The sequence below is a fragment of the Olea europaea genome, chromosome 20 (assembly GCF_002742605.1).
Source record: "Olea europaea var. sylvestris chromosome 20, O_europaea_v1, whole genome shotgun sequence".
Classification (NCBI taxonomy): domain Eukaryota; kingdom Viridiplantae; phylum Streptophyta; class Magnoliopsida; order Lamiales; family Oleaceae; genus Olea; species Olea europaea.
In genome coordinates, this window is record NC_036256.1 from 9985460 (window position 1) to 9999936 (window position 14477).

At 34.6% G+C, this 14477-nt stretch overlaps 1 protein-coding gene across 2 annotated transcripts in view; it reads left to right on the forward strand.

Annotated features, from left to right (window-relative positions):
- Positions 1–10291, forward strand: part of LOC111369586 (small subunit processome component 20 homolog) — a 31614-nt gene extending 21323 nt beyond the window's left edge. For both annotated transcript variants that reach the window (XM_022991167.1, XM_022991168.1), the window contains 11 exons: positions 1169–1305; positions 1391–1569; positions 1667–2026; positions 3189–3314; positions 3407–3472; positions 3563–5364; positions 5447–5732; positions 7151–7387; positions 7922–8446; positions 8789–8951; positions 9649–10291. In XM_022991167.1, coding sequence (XP_022846935.1) covers positions 1169–1305; positions 1391–1569; positions 1667–2026; positions 3189–3314; positions 3407–3472; positions 3563–5364; positions 5447–5732; positions 7151–7387; positions 7922–8446; positions 8789–8951; positions 9649–9914 — 4147 coding nt within the window. In that variant the 3' untranslated portion in view covers positions 9915–10291. The remainder of the gene's footprint in view (positions 1–1168; positions 1306–1390; positions 1570–1666; positions 2027–3188; positions 3315–3406; positions 3473–3562; positions 5365–5446; positions 5733–7150; positions 7388–7921; positions 8447–8788; positions 8952–9648) is intronic.
- Positions 10292–14477: the final 4186 nt, after the last annotated feature.

Here is a 14477-nt window from a genome sequence, read left to right on the forward strand (position 1 = left end):
CCCCGCATCTTGATGCTAACCTCGAATGGATTATAGAATCCGACCAAGTCTTAGGAGTATGTCAAGCTTCCCTGGGCCATCCCCCAGGTCAGGAAGTGTTAATACAATGGAAGGATCTCCCAACCTCTGATGCTTCTTGGGAATCGGTCGACTCAATCTTGCAGCACTTTCCAAATTTCCACCTTGAGGACAAGGTGTCTTGCGAACCCAGGGGCATTGATAGGCCCCCCATTCAATTTATTTATTCTAGAAGGCCCAAGAAGGATGGACTGCCAGCTGGCAGGAAGGAAAACTAAAATCCATTAGAAGGGGAAGTTTGTTAGGAAAGTCTGTTAGAGTTAAGCTATAAATAATTGTAGAAGAACCGCCATAAAGCAGGCGAAAATGAAGTGAGAGAGTGGCCTATCAGTTCTTTTCTTTCCTGTAATTCGTTTGTGAAATATCATTTCAGCTTTCATTAAATTCTTGTTCTTCTTTCTTTCGGTTGAACCCTATCAGATTTCAAGAAATGAAACCTGGGCAGGGCACCCTAGTTACCTTGGAAAAACTTTTAATTGAAGGATTGCACAAGTCATATAGAACTTTTCAAGTCTATTAAAAGGTCAAGGAAGAGATGGGGGCTTTGCAGATTTTCAAATTAACCTACAGGATTTTTTTTGACTCGTAAAGAAAGAAACTAGCATTATTTCCTTCCGTGATGTGCAGGCAGGTTTATGGAAGAGATATCCAACTGAACTGAATAAAATTGTAGTAAAATATTGTTGCGACAAATATCCCAAGGTACACTATTGCTGCTACAGATATCCCAATGTATTCCACTGAGAGCACCATATCATCGTCTGAGGCCTTCTCCAAATGGAGACTTGGAGTTTAGTTCAAGTTACAACATCCATTTTTTGAATTCTTGCAAGTTTTGCACCCTTTTCTGAAAGAACAGTAGTCAGTTGTGATCTGCACCTTTTCATTCTTAACTCAAAAGGTGATGACAGGTGTCCACATGACTAAACAGAGAAAAACCCCAATATATTCTCTGTGAAAATTTGAGTTTTCCCAACACAGTACCACCTGCTGTTTATGGTTTCACGGGGCTATAGATAAAATGCTGTATACATAGACCTGATATTTGTTCCACGTCTCTTCTCATGAATGTTGCCTTCTTTTACTTCAGGAAAGTGGTCAAATGTCCTGGGAAGAAAGAACTCGCTGTCTTTAAACTGTTGGCGAAGTATGTGAAGGAACCTTCAGCTGCAGGGGCATTTGTTGGTATCTTGCTCCCAGTTCTGATCAAGAGACCCCAAAGTTCTGGTAAAAGCCTTGTATGATTATCATTTTTTGGAGAAATATTTTCCTCGTATCTTTCATCTGTCACCGCTCAGTTTTATTCTTGTAGATGCTTGTTTGGACACTTTGCAAATCATTGGTCAAGTGGCAAAGGTACTGGGGAGAGGAAGTAAGCAAATTCTCAAATCAGTTTGCCCGCTTCTTATCTCAGCTGATCCGGTTGTCCGCATCGCTATATGTGACGTTCTTGATGCTCTTGCTGCTAATGATACTTCTTTACTTTCTGTGGTATTGCTAGCCTCCTATGTTTTCTTTTAATAGTTGTTCACACCTCCAATTGTGGAAAATAGTCAAGTTCTCTAATGTCATTTTATGTCTCATGCAGGCAAAACTTCTCCGTCAGCTGAATGCAACGTCTGCCATTGAGATGGGTGGTCCTGACTATGACAAAATAATCGGTGCTTATGAAAAGATTAATTCAGAATTTTTCTATTCTGTTCGAGAAGAGCATGCATTGCTCCTCTTGTCACATTCTATACATAACATGTCGTCCGAAGAATTAATTTTAAGGCAAAGTGCATTTAGATTATTTCTTTCCTTCATTGAGTTTACTGGTAAAATATTTAATGGAGTGCTGAAGGTTGACCAAGAAATGTGGTCTGAAGCAAGTATTCAGCGTATAGTAAAAGATTTCATTTTGAAGCATATGGGCAATGCAATGGTCAAGGGAAGTTCTATTCGAAAGGTATTTTGTGTTTGAAATTGAAGTTTTTCCTTTTGTGCACTACATCTTTATACTTTTCTTTCTTGCACATCATTTCTATTTTAGCACCCTTTGTTAAGTTATCACTACCCGATTTTATGACACCCATGGTTTATGCACGTGTGCCCATTCAGTTCATGTTTCTGAGAAGCGTGAGACAGATTGGTGGCATGTATAGTGATTTGAAATGAGCGATCCAAGACATTGAATTCTTAAAAATTTAGAGGCAGCACGTTATTTCGTAAATACTTGTAGCCTCTCATCATATGCTCACAAATGTCATGTAATTTGTTAATTTAAATGCAGTTTGACATGTGAGTGGTGGTCCGTAATAGTGTTTCATCTGTGGGAGTTTACAATAAATGCCTCTGTTGTCAATCCTATACGTGAAAACGCCTCTTACAACGGTAGAAGATCAATAAACTAAGCTGTTGTTTGAGCATCATTTTTCCATAATAGATTTTGTAAAAAGTGATTTTTTTTGGAGAATGTGTGGTTAAAAGGTGTGTGCAAAATTATTTTATTGGAAGAATGTGTGGTTGAGAATGAACTTGGAGAAAAATGAGTTTTAAAGAATGGAGCTCAAACTGGGGCTAAATAAATGAAAACAATAGCATGACTCCTTCTCTTGTCAATTAGACTTTCTCCACTTGTAAATAATAAATATTGACTTTTGGTTACAAATGTGTTTCTTACTAATTATGTGGCATTTGTTTTTATTATCACAGGAAGTTACCATGCCTTAACTTTCAAAATCTTTCAAAATAGGCTACTAAATCCTTTGAAAGTCAGAATTCTGATCTTTCTTTTGATTTAATATAGAGGTCCAACAGCAGTAACACCATTGAGCTGTTTTTGGCCCACCATAATTTGATGGGGTTGTGGGGAATGTGCAGAGAAAAGTGGTTATAACTTATAAGAACGACTTATTGTATGTGTTCTGATTCTCTGTGGTCCTTTCTTTCCCTACATTTTATGTTATCCATTATAATTAGATGGGGGTGTCAGTATGCCCGCGCAAGCACATGATTTTTGCAGGGGTATTGTCAGTTTAGTATTTTTAACCTGAGGATATAATTAAAATCTAGAACTACGTCACGTGTAATTATAAGCACTATTTCAGTATGGTTGTATTTGGTTTCAGGTATGGATGGATTTACTTCGAGAAATGGTGCTGAAGCTTCCAAATGTGGCAAACCTTGAGTCATATGAGGTTCTCCACAATAGTGACCCAGAACAGGATTTCTTCAACAACATTGTTCACTTACAGGTTTAGCCTTTTTGTTATTTGTTGGTAATTTTCATGCATTGTAGATCACCATTGCATAATGACAATTGACAAGTGATGTCATATTTCTACAGAAACACAGGAGAGCAAGGGCCCTGTCTCGCTTTAGGGACATTGTTGGGTCTGGAAATCTGTCAGAGGTAATGATTTCAGTTTCCATCTGGAACCGCTAAATGGATTTATCTTTCTGCAGCATCACTCTGCCTCATAATTCTCTTGTGACTGTACAGGTTATCACCAATAAAGTATTCGTCCCACTCCTTTTCAGTATGCTGTTGGATGTGCAAAATGGAAGAGATGAACATGTGAAAAGTGCATGTATTGATGCCCTTGCATCAGTTTCTGGTTGCATGAAGTGGAAACAATATTACGCTTTGCTAAACAAATGTGTCAGAGAGATGACATCAAAACCAGACAAGCAAAGGCTGTTATTGCGGCTAATCTCCGCTATCCTAGTTCAATTCCATTTCTCAGAAGCTCATGCTGTCTGTGAAGTCAAAAATTCTGCATGTGATGTTCTGGATCCATACACCATTGAAATGACTGCACTAACATTGAGAAAATGTGCTAGCTCTGCTGAACTTCCTGTCATACAGACGTGTCTGCAGAAACATTTACTCCCGAAAATTCAAAATTTGCTGAGCTCTGATTCCGAAAATGTCAATGTCAACATCAGTCTAGTTGCACTTAAGCTTCTAAAATTGCTACCTGGTGAAATTATGGATGCTCACCTTCCAAATATAATTCATCGCATTTGCAATTTCTTGAAGAACCATTTGGAAAGCGTTCGTGATGAGTCTAGATCTGCATTGGCTGCTTGTTTAAAGGAACTTGGGTTAGAGTACTTGCAATTTATACTCAAAGTCTTGAAGGGCATCTTGAAAAGAGGATATGAGTTGCATGTACTGGGATACACTCTTAATTTTATATTGTCAAAGTTCCTTCTCAATCCGGTTTGTGGAGAGTTGGACTACTGTTTGGATGATCTTCTATCTGTAATTGAGAATGATATACTTGGAGATGTTTCTGAGGAGAAAGAAGTGGAGAAGATTGCTTTAAAAATGAAGGAGACTAGAAAGCAAAAGTCTTATGTTACTCTAGAATTAATTGCCCAAAGTATCACATTCAAGACCCATGTTCTGAAACTACTTTCACCTTTGACAGTTCATCTGCAGAAGCATCTTACGCAGAAGGTAAAATTGAAATTAGAGAACATGTTAAATCACATAGCTGCTGGTATTGAACGAAATCCATCAGTGAGCCAAACTGAACTCATTATCTTTACATATGGCCTCATTGAAGATGGCATTAGTAATGAGGATAATGAATATGATAATAGCTATGTTCCAAAGGCAAGTTTACTAGTGATGGATGAGGAGTGCAGACAAACAAATAACTCAAATGGATTATTCAGTCCTTTAATCACAGTTTTTGCTCTTGGGTTACTGCAGAATTACATGAAGAACCTAAAACTTAACAAAGAGGACAAAGACCTACTATCGATGTTGGACTCTTTTGTGAGTTTATTGTGTAAATGTTTGAGTTCAAAATATGAAAGCATTGTATCTACTGCAATTAGGTGCCTGTCTCCACTAATGAGGCTTCCTTTGCCGTCCCTTGAATCTGAAGGTGGCAAGATAAAGACTTCATTGTTGGCTATTGCACAAGGTTCAATAAATACTGGCACTCAATTAATGGAGTCATGCCTAAAGTTGTTGACAGTGCTTCTGCGTAGTACTAAAGTTACGCTCTCAGCTGAGCAGCTGCAGATGTTGATCCAATTTCCATTTTTTGTTGATCTTGAAAAAAATGCCTCATCTGTAGCCCTTTCATTGTTAAAGGCTATAGTGCACCGGAAACTTGTAGTTCCCGAGATATATGATCTTGTTAAACGGGTTGCAGATTTGATGGTAACAAGTCATCTTGAACCAGTTCGTAAGAAGTGCAGTCAAATTTTACTGCAATTTTTGCTTGACTATCCTCTTTCAGAGAAGCGCTTGCAACAACATCTTGATTGTTTGCTTAATGTGAGGTAAGGATAAGTGGCTTTTTTATATTTTTCTGTACATGATCTTTGTGAAGTTATCTATGATTATGACTTGAGTATGTTTCAGATACGACTACGAGCATTCAACTGGAAGAGAAGCTGTTCTTGAGATGCTGCACGCTATAATAACGAAATTTCCAAGAATAACTCTTGATGAGCAGTCTGATGCGGTATTTATGAATTTGGTAGTTTGCTTAGCAAATGATCAGGACAACAAAGTCCGTTCGATGGCTGCTGCTGCAATAAAGTGTCTTATTGGGCATGTGAGCCCACATTCACATCATGCCATTCTGGAGTATAGTCTGTCTTGGTATCTCTGTGAAAAGCAGAAACTCTGGGGTGCTTCAGCACAGGTACAGTTTGCAATAGTAGTTTATTTCACATCATGTTTTAGTAAGCAGGGTCTCTGATTCTCTTGCTTCTGATCACTACCTTTTTATTATCTGGATATGCATGCCACCACTAGTGGTTAAACAAATTTATTTTTGATGGACGCTGAAGGACTGGTTTGTAAGATTTTACTGCATTTGTGGCATTTTACCACCCTTCTGTTGTATATTTCAATTTCATTATAACCATACGAGATATTTTGAGGAAAAATGTCCATTGCATGGACGTTGGAAGCGCCAGGCAAACAACCAACAAGCTCCAAATTGTAATGGAAGGCAGAAAAGATTAAAGAACAAGGAGAGAAGAGAAGAGAGAGAGTGGAGATGGCTGAGAGAGAGGATGAATAGAGGGACTTGAGAAAGGAAAATATTCTTGTATTCAATATCAAAGTTGTGTAATACAAAAATCCTACTCCTATTTATAGTTGAAATCTTGAACAAGCAAGGAAATAAAACAAAATACATGAAAACAAATCCTAATTGCTTGTCCTCAGATTACTAACCCGTCTTGGTTAGTTTGCAGTATAATATCATTAAGGATTTTCATTGTGTATATTACAAATATTGACAGAGATCTATTCTAAATGATTTTTGAAGTTCAAAAGGTGGTACCTTGAATATTTATGTGAAAGTTTTATTGTTGTCAAGTATGAAACTATAAAAAGTTCTGCTGCTGCTGCCTGCCTGCCTGTAGAAGCACTATCTAAGATAACGAGAAGTTAGATAAAAATGTTTTAAGTGCTTCGGAATTGCAAAGAAAAATAGCACGAGAAAAGTTGATGAGACTATTACATGGAAGAGTTATAATTAGAAGTTACAGGAAATAAACAGAATCAAATAAATTATAATCTAATGGTCTCAGTTTATCATGTACCTAAACTTTGTTGGTAGCAAGTAGAAGAGATCTCCTTATTGGATGCAGCTCTCTAAGAGCCACATTACGGTGCCTTAACCATAAATACCAGAGAATGTTTGAGAACGGGTGCTTTTATTTGTTTGTGTAGTTGTGTTTAATTGCTATATTTGCTTTTATATTTCTTTCTTTAGAGAACCTCAGATTGATTTTTGAGGCCCATTCTCTTCCCCATTTTTTTGGTGAAATGCAGATTTAAATATGTTGGACTACTTTCAAAAGAAGGGTTGGGACCTTTAAAATAGGAAGGGTGTTTCCAGTGCTTTCTAATTTTGCGTTTATTTTTAATATTTTGCTACGATAAACTTCTTTTTGCGGATATGAACAAGCTACAGACAATTTAATCCCTATTAACAGATTAAGATAGTTATATCTGGAGTCTGAAAAGAAGTTTTATCTAGGATTTACTCTGTGTTTACACTTATATTGCAGGCATTTTCTTATGAGTTGCTTCATTATGTCTTCTCAGGTTCTGGGTTTGCTGGTCGAAGTAATGAGTAAGGGCTTTGAAAAACACCTAAGTAGTGTACTGCAAGCTATGAGAAGGATTTTGCAGTCTGCTGTCACTGCTATTACATGTGAACAAGATCTGTCTGATGAAGCAGTGATTACGTGGTGGAAGGAGGCATATTATTCACTGATTATGTTTGAGAAGATCCTAGATAAATTCAAATTTCATTACTTGTGCTTTGACAGAGATCTTGAGGTACTGATCTGTTGCTTCTATCAGTGAATGCATAGTTGTGCATGATCAATTGTTCTAGCAGTGCCTTTTTTGATTTTTCTGTTCTAAACTTGTCCAACATGAACTATATTTCTTCTCACAGAAAGGGTTGGTGAGACATAGTTTTTAGGTTATCTAAGTCATAAATGCACATAAAAATTGGAATAAATCATTATCGGTTGGTTACTTCCTGTAATGTAATTTAGCTAGCCATTTCTGCTTCATCATGTAGTGTGTTGGAATTTAATTTTTGCTTCCTATTTCGAATGGCTGAATGGGACCCTATTTTTCAAAAAGAAGTGTTTCTTTTCTGCTCTGTTATATAGCAATTATGACCCCTCATTTAAAACTTATCCCAAATTATCAAGTTTTGTTCTTGGAGGCATTATTGTAAATTGAGTAGATCTCATTTTATGCTTGCTGGAAGTTTTTCTTAGGTTTGATCCTCTTAGTTATTTTGTTCATTGGTTGAATTTTACCTTTTTGTATTTAGTAAATTCCTTTAACTTCATACAGGATACATGGGAAACTATTTGTGTGTTCCTATTGCACCCACATTTGTGGCTGCGCAAAATATCAAATCGCCTCGTGTCTTTCTACTTTAAAGAGGTTACTGAGACTTGCAACAAGAACAAGGAAATGTCACCTGAAACATTTATTCTAATGAGACCAAGCAGACTTTTCTCAATAGCTGCTTCTCTTTGCTGCCAACTGAAGGTGCCTCTGATTGATGATATGGCTGGCGATTTAATTGAGAAAAATCTCGTCTTTTCAATATGTGGGTTGCATTCCTTTCTAGGAAAGAGTGATTACATGAATCTTCCAGATTTCTGGTCCAACCTTGAACACAATGAGAAAGACCGTTTTCTTGAGGCATTTCATGCTCTTGACTCTAGGAAGGGTAGAAGCACGCTTTTATCAATTACTTCTAGCCTTATTGTTCGGCATAATACGAAGAATGATGATCATCATTGGCATCTATTTGTTTCTTATTTGCTTCAGAGGATGGGAAAGATTTCCCTTCAGATGGAGGACAGACAGGTGCATTTCTAGGAATACTACATTAAAGAATTTTTATATTTTATTTTCAAGGAAACTAGTCCAATGTCCACACTTCATGCTTATTATATCACATGTTAAAAGAATGATTATGCTAAAAGAGTTGTAACCAAATCAAGGAGCCCTTTGGGGATGTTTTTTGAGTTTGAATCATGTTAATTATTATTATCTTAGAATGCATTTGACCTTTGCTCTTTATGTTAGGTGTGGCTTGTACTAAGCTCATGTCTTGATTCATTATACGACCTTAGCTTCAGTTCATTTTTATCATAAATGCTTTTGAAAGTCTTGTAATGCTGATATCATATAATTTCCTTATTGCAGATGAAGATTGTCTTCAATTGTTTCAAATTAATTTCTCCAACACTCCTCGATTTCCATAAAATGTTTACACCGGTTGGCAAAGATGATTTCCATGATTATGCATTTCAAATGCTGTTTCCTTTGTACAAAGTCTGTGAAGGGTTTACTGGAACAGTTATTTCAGGTTAGTACCGTTACTTCAAACTTCGAATTATATATTTAGATTTGCATATTCCTTTCCCTTTAAATTTTTTATAGCTTCAGCATCGCGGTTATGTTGGCTTGTGATGCTTTTTGTTGGATTTATTTATAAAGTAACACAAGTAATTATCGTGTTCCTGAATTGAAAACAATGTACATTAGCTTTTCAAAAGTAGCTGTATTTTTCAAGAAGAGTGATAGATAATCATAATGTTGGAGAAGTCTAGCCTCGTGGGTCTTGGAAAAACCATTATATGATTTGAAATTCTCCATAATATTTTAAGCGTAATGGTAGACCGTCTATTCTGGTTGCTTTAGATCTCCCATAGATGTAGCCATGAACCAGAGCGATGAATGAGAATTCATGCAGCCGACTCCATATTGGAAATAAGGCTTAGTTTGGTGTATTTTAAACGTGTAGCCTAAATAAGCAGACTTAGTAACAAACATGTAGTCTACTATGGATTCTCCTATATAATGGAACCAGTGGCTTTTTCCTGTTCTTAATTGGGTCACTATTTATCTTCATAATGTCATATCATATTATGTAAAAGAGTCAGTTGCCAATGGTTGCTTGTACAAAGTCAGTCTATAATTTGCTTTTTCACCTTCGTCTTTGATAAGCTTATTAATTTTCTATTTGAGTTGATGACGAAATTCTACTCTGTTTCCAAAACCAGATGATGTGAAACAACTAGCACAAGAGGTTCGTGACAGCATAAGAGATAAACTAGATAGACCTGGAACGCAGAATTTCGTTCAAATTTACAATCATATAAGGAAAATTCTTAAAGGAAAGCGGGACAAGAGGAAGCACGAAGAAAAGGTGATGGCTGTGGTAAATCCGATGAAAAATGCCAAGAGGAAGCTGAGAATTGCAGCTAAGCATCGAGTCAACAAAAAAAGGAAAATTATGACCATGAAGATGGGAAACTGGATGCATTGAAATCTAGGCAGACTGCCAAGAAGCCTTTAAATTGCAGTTCAACCTGGTAGCGTATGGACTCGTACCTATAGAAATTTTGCACCTCGACCACAATGTCAACAGATGGAGCCACAGGGTCGCTTGATGGACGAGGGATTGTACTTCCTCGAAGATTTTGATTTCTATTGTGCCGATGGGAGTGATCGCATTTATATTTAACACATTACTATATGATGCAGAACTGATTTCAGTACTAATGGAGCTTGCTCCCTTACTTTAGGCCAATGTCAAACTGTATATATATCATGTAAATGTCTTAATTTATTGGAGTTTTGAGCTTTTAATCATTTGTTTGCACGAATTATACCTAATTAATTGTTAAAAAAAATGAGAAATTAGCAGCGATGATTTTGAATATGTTAAATCTCTTTCTTTTCTCACGTGTTTTTACAAATTATATGTAAATTTACTTGATCGTCAAAATGAGGTTGCTCAATAAAGGATTTCCTTCTAGAGAATTAATTACCCAGTTGGTTGGTAGGGAAGTATTTGTGAAACTGATTAACATTAAGATCCAGTATTTTCTTACATTCTTCCATTTTAATTTCAATTTCTTAAGTTTGACAACTTTATTAGGATGTAAAGATCAATTTTTATATCTTGTTCAATAATTTCTTTTGAGAAGAATTGAATCTATCTTCACACATGTTAATATCCTTATTCCGAATGCAAACATATGAAGATGCATTAAATTATGAGTAATTCTATTGAATCATGTAAAAATAAATAAATAAAGAATTATCCACCTATAATGATTGCTAATCGTGTTAAGAGCTTGTTTGGTACAGATTTTAAGTCAATTAAAATCAATTTTTTTTATTGTTATTTCACTATTTCAACCGTCATTTTTGAATTATCTTCTCACAGGTGGAACCCACTTTATCTCTAACGGTCAAAAAAACAATTATCAAAATCTCTACGGAACAAACACTAAATTTCTTTTCTTCTCTCAAATGACAATAGAAATCATATATTAATTCAATTATTGGTCAATTAATTGAAAAACATCAAATTCCCTAAAATAATTCAAACCAAACAATCATTTGAATGTCAAATTTTAGAATCTAATATAAAAACATCAAAATATAGGGTTCAATGTTATCCTATCACCTATACAACAAACCAAGCATTATAGGATTACAACCCCACAAATTAAACATATATAACATCACCCAGAATTAATAATGTAGGAAGAGAGATGAAATCAATCTTGAATTCCTTCAATAGTTCATGAGTTATCTCCTTGGATGTCTTCTTCTTCAACTATAAGTAGGGGTGGGCATTTTTCCCCCAAAATCGGTGGAATCGGACTGAAATTAGATAGAACTAGCTTGCTCGATTTCGGTTCCTCCAATAAATGAATGGCTTTGGGACCATGTATTGAGAATCAACCAATTTTAGCACAATTCTTGACACTTTTTTGAGAATCAATAGTGAATTCAATTCTCCTGAATTTTTCTTTTTGCTAGTGCATTGACAAGTAATTTCATTTTTCATTCTACAATTTTTCAATATAACGAACTAGATCGAACCAAAATCGATTGGTTCAGTTTTAGTTCAATTCAGTTCAATTAGATTCTATAGTTGGATATGAAATCAATGGTTCCATTTCAAAAATTTTCATTGATATGTGGTTGGGTTCGATTCCTTTTACAATCGGATTGAACCAGACCGAGACCACTTACCCACTGTAAGCAATAATGTATGAAAATATGATGTGGAAGTGTCTTTTATCACAAACGTCTTCAAAGCTTTAAAAGAAATATTGATATATATTTTTTTAATTTTATTTATTTATTTATTTATTTATTTTTTGTCTCTCAATGGCTCCTTTCTCTAGTGAACTTGTATTTTTATGTACCAGATCCTCCTAGCTTCCTTCTTTTGGGAATTGTGAGTGAAAGAATATATTTATTACCCAACTCCAGTTGCTTTTCAAGAAGATGTAGAACAAAACGAGAAAACTAAAAATTGATGTCGGGATGACTTTTGTAATCAAATAGGGAGCAATTTTGCTAGTCCACAAACTTTCCAAATAACAATTTAGCTCCATAAACTTGTGAATTACCTCCAACTGTTCCATTAATGGTTCAAATTCATCATATCCTGGTTGATCATTAATTGCAATTTAGGTCCAAAAATGATTTTTCACAAGAATTAAAAAAAAATGCATTCAAATCGGAAATTTACCTGAATTGTCATATTCATACCTAAATAGGTAAATATCTGTTCAATTAGTAATAAATAAACGAGTATAGAACTTCAAATAAGTGCATAAAATTACACTTATCAACGTCAATAATTTAAAAATATATGTGACCCCATCACTTCTCCTTTCCTATATAAACCCTAATTAAAAAATAAAAATTTAGACAAACAATGAATATTTCTAAATTGGTTTCTCTTGTCAGGATTCATAAGGCTGCATGCAAGACTTGGCATATTGCTTCCGGTAAGATTATGCTAATTCAATCATTAATTCACCGGTTTAGTGATTATCTTTTACAACACAGTAATGTTGTTAATGACACTTATAAAATTTAAATTTAAATTTTCAATTTCTATTTAATTTTTATTTGTTGTTTAATTTATTTATTGACAAAATTTTATTTGGTAGATTAATTTTGTTAAACTTTTGTGCTTTTGATATTAATGACTACAACTATGCTTAATCGGTGTTTTTTCGGTTGTTATTAATGCGGCCAAATTTGCAAAAGAAAAACAAGTTATAAAAGTTGTGAACATTCGACAAATCAAGAGATTGTTGCAATGATCGAGGAGTTAGACGATATTATTGTGGATGTTTTGGTAGAAGACATAGTTTGAACAGTCCCACTATCTAGTTTTGAGTATGAATATGATAAATAGAGCTTTTGCACGTTTTCTAATTCATAAACACGATGTATACATCTCGATCGAAAAAGAATCGAATCTATTTTAACTTTCAACGAATTCCTAGAATTTTAGGTGGGAAGATGCTAACTACAGCTCATGAGGAATCAAACATAATTATTTTAAGCTACATAAATCGTAACAAAATTCCTAGAGTTTCAAAAAAATGTGGAGGGAGTAGTAGCTGTAAGTGTTATGTTCTAAGTCCAATCGATTTAGGCTGCAAACACTTTTAATATGTTTAATGCATTTATTCATGACAAGATCTATTATTTATTTAAATCAATGTTCTGATGAATAATATTAAATAATAGAGTCCATATATTCAAGTTTCAGTAATTTGTTAATCACAATGAGTCGTGATTGTGAGATACAAATTATGTATGATTATCGATTTAGGTTGCAAACACTTTTAATATATTTAATGCATTTATTCTTGACAAGATCTATTATTTATTTAAATCAATATTCTGATGAATAATATTAAATAATAGAGTCCATATATTCAAGTTTCAGTAATTTGTTAATCACAATGAGTCGTGATTGTGATATACAAATTATGTATGATTGGATCTTAAATGATCCATGGCCGTAAGTAATAACGAGATACAGATATCGTTATTACGGATAGACCATCACGTGTGACATTTCTTACTTATGAAATAGTTAATCTCACAAGTTAAAGTGTGGTGACACTTAAATAAATATGTGGATATTTTGTTATAGAACAATTAAAAAATAAAACATTGGAGACCCACTGAGAGATTCTGCGTTGATAACTATCTGAGTATTAGTGGTTAATCTCTAATATTCGGTAGTGAAATTGGTCATTTGACTTGATATCATCATGGTATCATATGATCACAGTCATACTTTGATGGTGTTGAATATTGTTTTACCAAGGATCGCTAATCCTGTATCGTTCGGGTATGTCAAGAATCGTATGAAGGTTGTGGATAACCAATAGAGGATTTATCACTCTTAAATAGTAAGAGATTATGATCTACATTTCAATTAAGTCGATAATGAAATCCTTAGCCAAGATGTATTCAGAAGTCAAAATGGAGTCCGATTTATATTGACTTAGTAGTGGAACGAAAGATATGATCGATAATCGGGATTGACACACTTCCATATCTCATAATTAATCGGGTCATATTGACGAAATGATTATAATTTCACGGTAAACGAACGAGTTTGGTCTTGTCATACCGTGTGACATTTTTCATCACATATATTACATTGACATATTGTTAAATGTCAATCTGGGATGGCAAATGTGAATTGGTGGTTAATTAAAATGGTGTTTTAATTTATCAATTTTGATTAGATCAAAATAATATTTTACGTCGTTAGATATCATGATTGAACCTGATGAGTCACATATAAAAGAAGAACTAAATGATTGCGATTTGTCAATTAATTAATTTAACAAGCGTTTGATAAATTAATTAATTGGGTTGCTTATTTATAAGTTCGAATTAATTAATTGGATTAATTAATTCGCCGACCGAATTTAATTGAACGAGTTAATTAAATATTTGATCGGGTCAGACCAAGCCCGTTTCGGCTTATATAAATAAGTGACTAGGGTTTTCAATTTGTAGAGAATTTTCATTCTTGTTAGCACAA